Source organism: Tachyglossus aculeatus, chromosome 19, assembly GCF_015852505.1.
Source record: "Tachyglossus aculeatus isolate mTacAcu1 chromosome 19, mTacAcu1.pri, whole genome shotgun sequence".
Classification (NCBI taxonomy): Eukaryota; Metazoa; Chordata; class Mammalia; order Monotremata; family Tachyglossidae; genus Tachyglossus; species Tachyglossus aculeatus.
Window position 1 is genome coordinate 10,897,775 of NC_052084.1, and position 15,286 is coordinate 10,913,060.

At 40.3% G+C, this 15,286-nt stretch overlaps 1 protein-coding gene across 1 annotated transcript in view; it reads left to right on the forward strand.

Annotated features, from left to right (window-relative positions):
* Positions 1–2,499: 2,499 nt before the first annotated feature.
* USH2A (usherin) overlaps positions 2,500–15,286 on the forward strand; it is a 443,094-nt gene continuing 430,307 nt past the window's right edge. The window contains exons 1-4 of the mRNA XM_038760847.1: positions 2,500–2,583; positions 3,515–3,573; positions 3,751–4,182; positions 8,276–8,441. Of these exons, the coding sequence (XP_038616775.1) occupies positions 2,500–2,583; positions 3,515–3,573; positions 3,751–4,182; positions 8,276–8,441 (741 nt within the window). The remainder of the gene's footprint in view (positions 2,584–3,514; positions 3,574–3,750; positions 4,183–8,275; positions 8,442–15,286) is intronic.

Below are 15,286 nucleotides of genomic sequence, written 5' to 3' on the forward strand. Positions count from 1 at the left end.
TTAAACATTTACAATGTTGAAAGCACTGTGCTAAGTGCTGGGGTAGAGGTAAGGCACAGCCCCTGACCCATGGCCTAAGGGCTGATGGTATCAGGAGAGAAAACAGATATTACCCAATTAACAGATGGGGAAGCTGAGGCACAGACAAGTTAAGTAACTTCACGATCAAGCAGGGACTAGAGCCCAGGTTGTCTGACTCCCATTAATATGCTTTTTCCACTAGGTGATAGCTGCTTTTCACAAACCACATAAACCCAAAGTGAATAAGGACCTGTGCAAAAACCTTAGTCTACAATATGTGAGAGCTACTGTTTGCAGGATACTGTACTAAGCATCTTTTTAACAGTATTTGTTAAGCACTTGTTGTGTGTCAGGCACTGTACTAAGCACTGGGGTAGACGCGAGGTAATCAGGTTCGAAACAGTCCATGTCCCACATGGTACTCACAGTTTTAACCCTGATGTTACAGATGAAGTAACTGAGGCATGGAGAAGTCATGACTTGCCCAAGGTCACACAGCTGACAAGTGGCAGAGCTTGGATTAGAACCAGGGTCCTTCTGACTTTCGGGTCTGTGTTCTATCCACAAGAACATGTTGCTTCAGCTCTATTTGTATTTTATTGTAAATTTGTTTAAAATGAAATATTTCACACATCCACAGTTCCCTGTTTACAAGATTTTCATTGTATTGAACTCTTGTTATTTTTCTTTAGCAAGTACAATGGACATTCAGAAGGTGAACTGAGAATTCTCAGGGCCTCCCAAGGGTTTTGAGGCTTATGATGCCTTGATGGGCTCATCATAGGATACAAATTATTCAAGTTAAGGTTTTCCTAAGCTCTGCTTTGCCATAGTCTATACTTTAAAATGTGACACCAGCTCACGGATCCATCATGCCACATCATGCATATTTTATCTCCTTAATTTTTGGCAGAGTTTTTTTTTTAATTTTTTTTAATTTTTTAAAATTTCTTATTTTGATGTTTAGATTGAAACAATGTGTTCTGCATCTGAGAAGAATCAGCCTATTTTTTGAGATTCCCTCAGAATTTCTACTCTAGATTCCATACTGGTTCATTTGTTACATCACCATGATTTTCATTTTCTAAGTTAAAGCAGTCATAGTGAGGTTTATGTGTCTGACTCTATATCTTGATAGGAAATAGCTGCTGAAGGTTCTATTGCATTTTAAAATAAATTTTGGGAATGTATGAGACTTGGCATCCTCGACTATATTATCAACATTTATTCTGAATTGTTTATTTGATGTTACATGTAAGGCATTTACATTTTCATCATCCCTTCATTTTTTTTTCTCAAGACATATATGAACTCCAGGTAGGGAATTTACTGGCATAACATTGATTTGCTTGGCATTGAGTTTTTGATTTGACCATGAAATGAAATCTCATGTTCCCTCAAGCATATCTTTAGAATTTCCCAACTCTGCATCATGCTATGTTTAGATTGTTTTGGGGCCTATAATGTACCCATGTCATTTGTGTGCCAAAGATTTGAAAGTGTTTTAGGGACCTAGCTAACCTTGTATACCTCATCTCAACCTAAATCTTTTATGCTGGGACATTTTAATCATTTTGTTGTTGTTGTCATTGTATGACTTTTTAAAACACCCAAGCTCTCTTCTCTATCTTACACCTTTAAAACAGCTTTTTCTTCAGTGAGTTCACTGAAGTGAGGGTGTGTGAGATCAATAATCCAAATCTGGGTGGGTGGTTTCTAACCTGCTCCAGAAAACTCAAACTGGAGGATCCCTCTGTTTGTGACTGCTCCATGCCAGCCATTTAAGATCCCTTGGAGGGAAATGGACTTATGCTTGCCAAAAGACCTTTTCCTCAATACCTACATATATCATTGCAACCTTAAGGGGCTGATATGGTGAAAAGATGGACAATACGAGGCAGTCATTCACGCTACAAATTCTCAAACATGGTGGGACCTAAATGAAGGATGTGTTGATCACATAATGTGACCATTATACTGCTGTGCTGTACTTTCCCAAGTGCTTATTACAGTGTCCTGCACACAGTAAGTGCTCAATAAATAGCACTGATTCCATGCTGGATGTAGAAGTCCAAGCAATTAAAGTGACCGGGAGCAGTTGGGGGCCCGTGCAAGATAGACTTTATCCAAGAAATTTGTATAACTTTTTCTAAAGTTATCTACAAGAACTGATAAATCTGTGTCCTAACTAAAACAAGGTAACTAGCCAATCTAAAAATAAATCTCCCAGCAGAGGCCTGAGCCCTTAGGCAAAGGCAGCATATAAAGGACCTCCAACTTCAAACCCCAAGCAGAGACAAAAATCAATCAATAATATTTATTGAGTGCTTACAGTGTGCAGAGCACTGTACTAGCCACTTGAAGCCAAGCTGAGTTCCCTCTCCAAAGTATCTTTCTGCTTTGAACTTTATGGGCTCCTGGAGGGTAATGAGCTGGGATTTTGATTAGACTATTAGGAGAATAAAGTTGTTGGGGAAAATGCCGGCTAAGGTGTACTGCTACTTTAAAATTAGGTATGCAAGGCTCCCACCCAGGCCCTTCCCACAGTTGGGATCAGCCGAGGTAAGCGCAAGGAGTTATGTTCCAGTCTGGAAGAGAGCAGGTATCAAGCCGCACTTATTAAAGTGTTTAAGATACTTTACCTGGGTCACCAGTGTTCCTCTTGCTGTGGCCTTTCCTAAGAATAACCGGGGATTACCACAGTGTTGCCAAGCAACAGCAAGCAGCATTCCTGACTTCGAAGAGCCAATCTTCAAACTGAGGGAAGAGTGCTCCTCATTGAAATGCAATAAAGAACGGTAACTCAGCTTATTTATCAATACAATTACTTTCACAGAATTAGAGGTCCATATTTAACCTTCAGATATATAATAGTGTCAGTAAACACCAGCACAGACGTGTTTGCTATTAAAGCTGCGGACAGATGGTGATGTGTTTCTAATCAGCTTTACTAAAGGCTTTTACTAAAGGAAAAGCATGGGGTGGGTGATAAGGTGGTATGACACAAATGCTTTGTAAACTTGAATTGTTAGATATCTATGTTAGAACATATAATGCATGCATACAATGTAGTCATGCATCTCTTCTCCCCAATTAAACTGATGAATATTGCATACTAATGCACCTGTTGTGTAATGAGATATTAAGTAGGGTGTTCTCTACTGTATACCTACTCTGTGTCGTGTAGTAGCCAATTTTCCCATGGGACTTTGGGAATATTCATGTGGACAAGTAGAAGATATAGACTTTCTCAATAAGTGACATAGTATTTTACTACATAAATGCTGTAACTTTTATATAGCTAACATATCAAATTAACTGAGGTATAGCAATCATGTGAGTGCTTATGTGCAAAGCACTGTACTAAGTGCTTGGGAGAGTACAATATAACAGAGTAGGCTATTTTAAGCAATAGTTTTTTAGTGACAGTTACGGCCTTTGATCTACAAAATGTACCCACTTTTCTCAGATCTTGTTTGCTTTTGGTTCCTAGGTCCCAGATGTCATTCATGATTACAACCCTGATGAGAAGAACTTTATCCTCCCTTCAAAGTTTGAACAATTTGGATTCCTCAAATCAAATGATTCACCATCTTCTAAAGCCCCCTACTTCAGAAGATTGCTAGCCAGCCGCATGGGCTTTATTATTTAGGAGTCAGTTGCTTTTTTTATAAACATGAATTGCCTCACTTTCTTGTGGCATTGGGGTTTTTTGTTCTATGCCATTAGAACATTACACTCTGCCTCTCCTGCTTCCTTACCACCGGCTAGTTCAGGGGGTCACTTCCCAAGACTAGCAAATATTGGTGCTTTCAAAAATGTTTTCATTGAGCCCACCCATGCAACCTGTGGGCTTCCTACCCAGAGTGTTTTTTGTCAGAGCTCTGCTGATCCTGGAAGCATTCACTCTTGTACTCAGCAGTTCTGTGATCAGGGGTGCCCATACCGGTCTTCACACCCCAATTTCACGACCCTTTTCTCAGTAGGCCTCAGTAGTTGCATTACAGCGGACAGGGCTGATTTGCCTCCTGGCTCCCCCAGCGGTGCCAGCAGTTTCATTTTTGGGAATCACAAGGATTGCTTTGCTTCTCCTCATTCTCCAAGGCTGGTGGCATCATTTACTTTAACCGTGTGGCTGAAACCCGAGCAAGAAGGTGTAATGTAAGTAGTGAGGTGGGTGTTTGCTTACCTGTTGCCCTGAAAAAGCAGGGAGGCAGTGTGGCCTAGAGAGGCAGCGGAACCTAGTGGAAACAGCATGGGCTTGGGGGTTAGAGGACCAGGGTCCTAAACCCAGTTCGGCCACTTGCTTGCTGTGTGAACTTAGGCAAGTCACTTAACTCTCTGGGCCTCAGTTTCCTCATCTGTAAAATTGGGATGAAATCCCTGTTCTTTATCCCCTTCAGTCAGTCATATTTGAACGCTTACTGTGTGCAGAGCACTGTACTAAGCACTTGGGGGGAATACAATACAACGATATAACAGAAACAACTTGATTTGTTGATGTAGAAAAACAGCAAATTTTTCCATATCTGTAGTAAGGAGAGCTGCCAGGCTCAATTTCAGGTGCCATTTTAATGGTGGCAGATTATCTTTCTGCCCCTGACAAATCCAAGATGAGGCCAGCAGGCAAGAAGTGAAGGAAATGAATGAGTTAGGGAGTGGGCAGATGCGTCCTCCCAAGTTTGAGAGAATACAGGTAGGAGGGTCAGAGGAAAGTGGGGAGGGGGGAAAAGGATAAATAGAAAGGCAGAGGTTGATGAATGGGTGAGAGGAGTCTTCTCGTGAGAGAGGAGAGGAATCTGTCCCATTGAACCCTTGTATTCAATCTGTGATCAAATCCTGTCAGTTCAACCTTCACAGTATCACTAAAATCTGCTCTTTCCTCTCTTCCAAACTGCTACCATGTTAATCCAAGCATTTATCCTATCCTGCCTTTATTTCTGCATCAGCCTCCTCACTGACCTCCCTGCCTCCAGTCTCTCCCCACTCCAGTCTTCATTCTGCTACCTGGATAATTTTTTCCTACAAAACATTCAATCCATGTTTTCCCACTCCTCAAGAACCTCGAGTGGTTGCCCATCCACGTCCATATAATAATGATAATAATAATAATGGCGTTTTTTAAGTGCTTACTATGTGCAAAGCACTGTTCTAAGCACTGGAGGGGATACAGGGTGATCAGGTTGTCCCACGTGGGGCTCACAGTAATCCCTATTTTACAGATGCGGTAATGAGGCTCAGAGAAGTTAAGTGACTTGCCCAATGTCACACAGCAGACATGTGGCAGAGCTGGGATTCAAACCCACAACCTCTGACTCCAAAGCCCGTGCTCTTTCCACTGAGCCATGCTGCTTCTCTACAGAAACTCCTTAACATCAGGAGGAAAGCACTCAATCACCATGCCCCCATCCTATGTTACCTCCCTACTCTCCTACTACAACCCAGCATGCACCCTTCTCTCCTCTAATGCCAATCTACATACTGTACCTCAGTCTCATCTATCTTGCCACCGACCTCTCACCCTCATCCTGTCTCTCTTCATATCCAACAGAAGATCTTTCCCCCCACCTTCAAAACTTTGTGAAAAGCATATCTCCTCCAAGAGGCCTTTCCTGACTTAGCCTTAATTTCCTCTTCTCTCACGCCTTTCCATGTTGCCCTTGTACTTGGATTTGCACCCTTTATTCAACCCTCCCACAGCCCTTAAGTACATATCCATAGTTTATTTCTGTTCATGCCTGTCTCAGTGTGGGCACAGAATGTGTCTACCAACTCTATTACATTGTACTCTCCAAAGTGGTTAGTACAGTACTCTGTACACAGTAAGCCCTCAAATGTGATTGACTGAACTTGTAGTTTTGGTAGGGGAGGCATAGAGAGTAGGAGCTGGATAGGCTCATTAGGGACACCCAGTTATAATGTGGATGATGGGTTAAATGTAATTCTATAGAGATTTAATTTCCTATCAATAACTTTCTTGATTACCTTTATGTAATTTAGTGATGAATTTTGCAGTTATTCATGAATCTCATTATCCTAGAAGATGGAAAGGTACATTTGTCAGTCCTGCTTTTCGGTAGCTCACTAAGCAAAACTCTTTCAAAAGAATGGAACAGGAAATGTCTTGGATTCATCCCTTCCTTTAAAAAAGCACTAATGTCCCTAAAATTATTCTTCTTTTCCTTTCATTTATGGTGTGAGATCCTGTCACTGCAATCTGATCCCAGGTGAAACTTGGCAGTTTTTGGTTTAGTTTGAAACTTTGGATGAAAGTAAACCCCAGTCCACTATTGTCTTTTCCCTCAACCTAAACAAAGCCCTCTCTCCAGTATTCCTACAAATCGAACCTGCTGGGTTTGTTAAACTAGAGGCAGAAGTGCCTTAGAAGATTCTGCCTCGTGTCAGATTGAACTAAGATAAAGTGTTCCTTTCCCAACCAGCATTGGCAGTCTTATTCCCATTTCCATTAGCTTGTGTCACACAATCATAAAACAGGTTGGAATCCAGTGGGGTGGGTTTCCTGTTTTCAGAGTGCTATTCATTAAGGTCATTTCCATTCTTAAAATTGTGGCACCTGTTGGGATGGGGGGAAAATTTCAGGCAGGTTTGCATTAGATAAGGAAAATCAACAAAATATGGATTATCCGATTATTGTTTATCCAAGAACAGTGTAAATCCAATTACTAAATATTTTGCTACCTGCTGTAGCTCTGCCTTCTCCTAACATTTATTATCTTCTAAAACTAGCATGTTTGCTAGCAAACAAAATAGCAAGAAAGTCAATCAACAACATATTAAGAAATTTATTTTTGGTAAGCCTGGGAAAATAAGTATTTGGTAAATATGTTTTTTGAAAACTCTGTGGAGAGAGTAAGTGGGACCCAACTAATTTATCATTTGAAATTTTCAAAACTGGAGGGAGACTTTAAAAAAAACTTATTTTAGGTGGCTTGTGTTATCATGTTTTTTGTGGTTTTTTTATGCATACCACCTTGAAGATGATTGTGACTTTGAGGGCCCTTTCAGCCCTATGACTTTGTAATGGCAAAGGAACTGCACTAAAAACCAAATAATTTTGAAGTCTGTAGTTGGAATTCTAAAAAAACCCCTCAAAGTAGTACATCTAATGTAAAACACTGAAATATAAAATAGAAGCAGCAAGGCCTATTGAGAAGCAACATGGTCTAAGGGGGTCAGAGGACCTGGGTTCTAATTCTGTTCTACCACCTACCTGCTGTGTGACCTTAGGCAAGTCATTTAACTTCTCTGTGCCCCAGTTTCCTTAACTGTAAAATGAGGATTCAGTACCAGTTCTCCCTCCTACTTAGACTGTGAGCCCCAAGTGAGACATGGGCTGGGTCCAACCTGATAATCCTGTGTATATTCCATTCATTCATTCAATCGTATTGATTGAGCGCTTACTGTGTGCAGAGCACTGTACTAAGCGCTTGGGAAGTACAAGTTGGCAACATGTAAAGACGGCCCCTACCCAACAGCGGGCTCACAGTCTAGAAGGGGGAGAAAAAAAATGTGCAATAAATATCATTGATTGATCAATCAATTCCAACACTTAGTATAGTGCTTAGCACATAGTAAGCACTTAACAAATACCACTGTGGTAATTACTATACTCATAATAATTAAAATGGAAAGTGGGACACTTCCCTATCAACCTCCAAGGCACTGTTCTCCAGTCTTATGGGGGCAAAGTTTGGAAGGGGGAAGCAAAGACCTATTCTGGTCATCCATTTTGCACTTCATACTGAAAATTATATAGCACAAATCTAACTCTAAGGCTAACACTTTAGAGCCTTCCATGAGCACTAAATTTTCTTTATATGAAAAAAAATGTGAGGAAGGATGTGCACTAGTGACTTAATACCCAGTCGGGATGTACTATGTTGCACGACTCTGTAGAAAAGAAATGCAGAAGAAACTAATGAGCCAATAGCCTAAATGTTAGTTTTACGGAAAGATTTCAGCCACCCTGTTTTTGTCATGGATCTGTAATGAAGGGTGGTGAGACTCCAGAGAACATGGTGTAAATAAGTCTTCCCTCTTTCTATTTGACTGATTTTTTTTCATTGAAAAGAACTCATTTCCTTAAACCTAATAACTTCCAGTACCCCTCTTGCATTACACACCATTGTGAGTGGTATTTTGGGTCTGTTTAACATCATTGTATCGTATGGAGCTTTGTGGTGTCCCTTGCTTGGAATCTGACCTTTTTCCTCCTTTCTGGTTGCTTCCTAAGGTGTGTGATAGAAAAGGCCATGAATGGGCAGATTGTGTTCAAACTTACCATCTCTGAGAGAGAGACCACGTTTTATTATCGCACAGTAAATGGTTTGCAGCCTCCAATAAAAGTAATGACACTGGGGAGAATTCTTGTGAAGAAATGGATTCATCTTAGTGTGCAGGTGAGTAAAATAAAAAATATTTAACATTTGGTTAAGCACAAGGATCATTGTTCTTTTCTTATTTTAATGGCATTTGCTTACAAATCCCCAAATGGTTTCCCCATAGTTTTCTTTTTGATTTTTAGGTATATCTAATTGGCAACTTTGAGGAAGATAAATTGCTTAAACGAACAATAAATCTTTCTGAATGTCAACCTTTTTTTTTCTGAAGTAGTTGTAAAAAGACGAAGAAGATCAAGTAAAATGCTTTTGGGGGTAGTAATTTGTACTAGAGGACATTTAGTTGTTTTTCTTGGTTATGTTTTAATTTCTCCAAAAAGTTAAAATTCTATTTGGTTAGTTCCCATCTTTTTGGTCATGGGAGTAGCCAAATCCTCGGCTTGATATTTAACAGCTGTCTTTCAGGTACCATTCCTGGTGGTGTGAACAAAATTCTAGCTGATATATTAAAACAGTAACCTTAGAACCAATGAACTTTATGCGGAGACACTGAGGGTGCTACATTATTGCTTTAGTTGTCAACTCCAGTTTTGTATGAACCTTAGAAGCTGCTGCTAAGTCTGGGCTAGCTGTGGGAAGAAATAAGATAAACCTGATACACTACTGTGAATAAAAGTCCAATTCATCCCTTTGTTATCATCATCATCAATCGTATTTATTGAGCGCTTACTGTGTGCAGAGCACTGTACTAAGCGCTTGGGAAGTACAAATTGGCAACATATAGAGACAGTCCCTACCCAATCAATCAATCGTATTTATTGAGCGCTTACTATGTGCAGAGCACTGTACTAAGCGCTTGGGAAGTACAAATTGGCAACATATAGAGACAGTCCCTACCCAACAGTGGGCTCACAGTCTAAAAGGGGGAGACAGAGAACAGAACCAAACAGACCAACAAAATAAAATAAATAGGATAGAAATGTACAAGTAAGATAGAGTAATAAATATGTACAACCATATATACATATATACAGGTGCTGTGGGGAAGGGAAGGAGGTAAGATGGGGGGATGGAGAGGGGGGCGAGGGGGAGAGGAAGGAAGGGGCTCAGTCTGGGAAGGCCTCCTGGAGGAGGTGAGCTCTCAGCAGGGCCTTGAAGGGAGGAAGAGAGCTAGCTTGGTGGAGGGGCAGAGGGAGGGCATTCCAGGCCCGGGGGATGACATGGGCCGGGGGTCGACGGCGGGACAGGCGAGAACGAGGTACAGTGAGGAGATTAGCGGTGGAGGAGCGGAGGAGCGGAGCCCAACAGTGGGCTCACAGTCTCTGTGGAGGTGGATGTGAGCTCATCAATTTGGACAACATCCATGTCCACATGGGGCTCACATTCTTAATCCCCATTTTGCAGATGAGGTTACTGAGGTACAGAGAAGTTAAGTAACTTGCCCAAGATCACACAGCAGGCAAGTGGCATAGCCGAGGTTAGAACCTCGGCTTCTTCTGACTCCCAAGCCCATGCTCTCTTGACTAAGCCATGCTGCTTCTCCAGGGAGTTTAACTTTAGTAATAATTCCTTCATCTTCCGGACACCCACTAGCTAGGGAAGAGTCTTGATTTGCTCATTGATAAGCATCTGTCTGTGGCCATAAACAAATTTTCAGAACCAGATCTCATAGTTTGGCTGCTTCTGGGGTATAAAGAATTTGTTTTGGTTTCTGATTTTCCCCTTACCTTGCCTCTGAATAGTAGGGGCAGCTCAAACTGCCTCTAAAGGAGGCCAGTTCCTCATTGTCATAATTCTTTCCAAGAGGCTGTGCATCGCCTGAGGACACCCCAATTTCCGTTTTTTTTGTTTTGTTTTTTTTTTATGGTATAAATTAAGCACTTTCTGTGTGCCAGGCACTGAACTATCTAAGCACTAGGGTGGATACAAGCTAATCAGGTTAGACACAGTCCAGGTCCAACATGGGGCTCACATGATTAATCCCCATTTTACAGGTGAGGTAACTGAGGCACAGTGAAGTGACTTGCCTAAGGTCACACAGCAGACAAGTGGTAGAGCCAGGATTAAAACCCAACTCCTTCTGAATGCCAGATCTGTACTCTATCCACTAGGCCATGCTGCTTCAGACCCCCACCAAGACAGCTCTTCACTCCACTGGCCTCCCTCACCACTAATATGGATCCAAATGTCTGTGGCCTATCCTGACCTATGGGTTGGAACCTTTTACATCTTTGATCCCCAATCCTCTCCACCCTCACTCTCAGCCCTCCCCTTTGTGTGATGCCCACCCTTCCAAACATTTACCACTGTCCTCACATGTATCCATCCACCTTTCCCATTCTGCACTTCTCTTGTACAATGTAAAGAATTCAAAAACATATTAAAAAAAAAAAAAAGATTTCCCAAATTGGAAAGGACAAGTTTTCTCATGGTAGTCAAACTGTTATGATGTAAATCAGGCTCATTAAATCACAAGTACTTTAACCTTTTCTTGAAAGAAGTGGAAGATTTAAAGATTTATAAAGAAATTTTGCCTAAACTAGGAAATGACTCAGATTTGACATGTATTGAAATGATAACGCTGATTTCAAAAGGCACTCTAAGAGCATTTTTCTCCCAGGAGAGTAATTCAGTCATGGTTACCTCTCTGCATTTAGATTTTAAACTTTCTTTCTAAAGCTTTTAATGTGCTACAGTCTGCCAAAACATTGCAGTGTTACACAGATGTGATCAGGCAAAACAAAGGCAAGTTTAAAGATTATTTTTGTATACTTGCCGACACTAAATACACAACAAACACATCAGTCTATCATTTTTTATGGAATTCAATGATTTAGAAATTTCCATTTTAGCTGTTGTCTCTGTTTAAACTTGAAATCAGGAATATATGTCTGGGCATAAATAGAAAATAAGTTCGCCTGGGCAAGCTCAAGCCTTTTAAAAATGTACAAAAGACTGGTTACCAGCTAGATTTCTTAGGCAAAGGAAACGGTGGAGGTTGTTATTTTCCCCCATATCTGCTTCTTTCTTTTCACTCTTCAGTTCAGTACTAGGTTCAAGCTCTTATCTTCTGTACTGTACTAAGCGCTGGGGTAGATACAAGATAATCAGGTCCCACCCTGGGTTTACATTTTAAGTAGGAGGGAGCACCAGTATTGAATCCCCATTTTACCAATAATGGAACTGAGGCAAAGAGAAGTTACACAAAGTCACACAGCAGGTAAGTGGCGGAGCTGGGAATAGAACTCAGGTCCTTTGATTCCCAGACCTATGCTCTTTCCACTAGGACACATTGCTTCCCTTGTTTAATCAATGGTATTTAGTTGTAATGTGGAACACAGTACTCAGCATTTGGGAGAGTGCAATACAATAGAGTTATCAGACATGTTCCCTGATCATCATAATCTTACAGTCTAGAGGGAGAGATTTGGTGCTTTACTCCAGTGGGAATGGGGAAAGAATCAGAGTACCTTTATCTAGGTCATAATTGACTGTATTTTCCAAGTAGTTAGTGATCTAGGTGAATTTCTCAGATCTACTGAACTTCTGCAGCAGTTGCCAGGACTCATGTATTTTGATAGTACCAAATGTTTCTGTGAAATCTGTAAAAAGCAGTGCACTCTTGTACCCTTTATGCTGCAAAAATTGCATCCACATTATGATTTGGTTAGTGCATGAATGACTACAAGGACTTCCTGAAGATAGTGTTTGTTCATTCAGTGGTCTTTATTGAGCATCAACTGTGTACAAAGGACTGGGCACTGTGGAAGAGTAAATTAAAGAATAAAGACTAGATCACTGACCCTCATGGGGCTCAGACTAAACGTGGGGTTGGGAGATTGGTGTAGCTCACACTAGAAAACATTGAATAAAGATATAAAGACAAGAATACAAGGACAGTAAGTCCATTAAAGACAAGAAGAGGTTGGACCCAAGTTGTACCCATTGTATCTTTCACTGGGCTGAAGGGTTACTTGTGCTTCCAAGTCATTCACGCTCAACTTCTATTCCAGACAAATCACACACAAAGATCAAATCAATGTACATCTGCTTGGCACTTCTGAGACTGAATCACATTCTATCCAGATAGATGCATGTTGTAAGAGGACATTCCCTAATACCCTTAACAGCAGTCCCTAACAGTAGTGAAAACATGAATTATGGAAGAACTGAGGGCGTTTCCTTGAAGGTGCAGTCAGCATCTAGTTTACAAAAAAAATAAAAAAAATAGCAGGTATTAGTTCAGTAGAACTAATACCTACTTCTGGCCTGGAAAGTCCTACCTCTGGCCTGGACCCCCTCCCTCCGCAAATCTACCAGACAGTTACTCTTCCCCCCCATTTCAAAGCCTTACTGAAGGCACATCTCCTCCAAGAGGCCTTAGCAGACTAAGCCCCACTTTTCCTCATCTATTCTTTTCTCCTTTGCACTGACTTGCTTCCTTTGCTCTTCACCCCTGCCCCCTTCCCCACCCCACAGCTCTTATGTATATACCTGTATTTCTATTTATTTATATTGATATCTGTCTCCCCACTTCTAGACTGTGAGCTCATTGTGGGTAGGGATTGCCACTCTCTATTGCTGTATTGTACTTTCCCAAGTGCTTAGTACAATGCTCTGCACACAGTAAATGTTTAATAAATACAATTGAGTGAATAGAAGAAATACCACTCATTCAATCGTATTTATTAAGCGCTTACTGTGTGCAGAGCACTGTACTAAGTGCTTGGGAAGTACAAGTTGGCAACATATAGAGACGGTCCCTACCCAACAACGGGCTCACAGTCTAGAAAGGGAAGACAGACAATAAAACAAAACATGTAGACAGATATCAAAATCATCAGAATAAATAGAATTATAGCTATATGCACATCATTAAATACAAAATAAATAGAAGAGTAAATATGTACAAGTAAAATAGAGTAATAAATCTGTACAAATGTATACAAGTGCTGTGAGACTTCTGGAGACTAAAGGTCCAATATAGTGTTTGGTGGTCTGCTTTGTGAAACAAAGACTAGTAATGCCAGTATTTTCACAGTGAAGGATCAAGTTATATCTATTTCAAAACCAGCATTCCAAGGATATAACATGGTTGGAACCAAATTAATTTTGTAAATTAATATTCACTTGGGGACTTGAATCTGATGTGATTGCCAATTTAAACTTTTCTTTGAGGCTTTCTATATTGGCTATTTCATATAATTTCAACTTGAAATTTATGCTGATTTTTAAATATTCAAACTGGTAAAAAAAAAATTCAGACTTTTTACTATCAAATGGGGGAAAATGGTTAGTGGTTTTAGAGTTTTGTTTCAAATCAAAACTTCCAAAATGAATTGGTACCTACTGTGCTCATTCGATGATTGAATTTTTTTGTTATTTTAAGGGTGGGGGATAAAAATTTTGAAATGAGAAAGCGAACTACCCAAAATGGTTGGAAGGGTCATAGTGCAATAATTAGCAACAAGAGTGATATTTAATCACATACTTTTATTGTGGTAAAAAACATGATTTTCTATTCAAATACTTTTTTCTCCCCTTAAGCAATTCCGCATATTACATAGAGCAAACATCATTAAAGAATCATCAGCCCAGTCAGCCTTCTAGCAATTATTCTGAAATGCAGTAAGACAATTACTCTAATTTGAAGTCAATGTAACACAGAAACTATGGAGTCAAACTAGGATTATACAACTTGGGAATGTTAATTTTTTTTGTTTTGCAATTTTGAGAGCTCCCTGATATATGGCTAATCCGAGAGCCTCAGAAGGTTCTATCTGTGAACCATGTGAGCAGAGTATTTGCTCAGTTTTGATAAAATGACAGTCCAAAGGGCTTGAGTAAATACAGTTTTAGGAATCAATAGATGAAGAATAGGGGCTTCATATTCACAAACAGTTTGTTTACAAAATATGTTCTTTTGATTTATGTATCCAATCTGAAAGAGGAAAACTATTGAGAATTCTGGTGAAAAAGAAAATGTAATCCAACCAGCATTTGTTAAAATAGATAAACCTTGACTCTAAATTAATCTCTGGAGTGTATGCCCAAGTGCACACTTTATAAAGGTATTCCCAGGTAGCTATTGATTGCCATAACACAAAATGGTTCATATGCCAAATGAAAGCTCTTTCATTCAGTGCAGGCAAGCCAGATGCCCCGAGGTTCTTAGGGAGTCAGCAAGATGAATTTTAAAATATACTCTGCCTTCATTGAGCCTAACGGTACATGCACTTTTGCTAGGCATTATGGACTCAATGACATTATTTTTTTTTCCCTCTTCTTGTTTTTTTAGGCCTGAATAGGCAAGTGGGAGGGGTAGCTGGCACTGCCTGTGTATTATACCTTTTTTTATCCTGAGAGTTTTCAAAAGGCAGACTTCACCCTCCCAAAGGGAGATACACACTTTAAAAACTCAGTTGGTCAAGTCAACGTGAGGTAGAAAAGAGTAAGATTTTTTTGTTGTTGTTGAAAATTGCACCCTGCTCCAAATTTGAAAAGTCAAATGCATCAATGAAGTTGCTTCCTCTCCTGTAATGGGAACAAAGCACAGATCTCTTGCTGGCCAAATACAGTGCTGCAAACTGATTTTTCTAAGGCAGCCCTCAAGTACAGTTTCATTGACATAAGCAGGGTGGTATTATTTTAGAGGGACACCCTATCTAGCTGTCTCTGAACAGCACATTGGAAATAATAATTATAATGATATTTAAGTGCTTACTATGTGCCTAGCACTGTTCTAAATGCTGGGGTAGATACAAGTTAATCAGGTTGTCCCAAGGGGGGCTCGCTGTTTTCATCCCCATTGTACAAGTGAGGAAACTGAGGCACAGAGAAGTTAAGTGGCTTGTCCAAGGTCACACAGCAGACAAGTGGCAGAGCTGGAATTAAAACCCACGTTC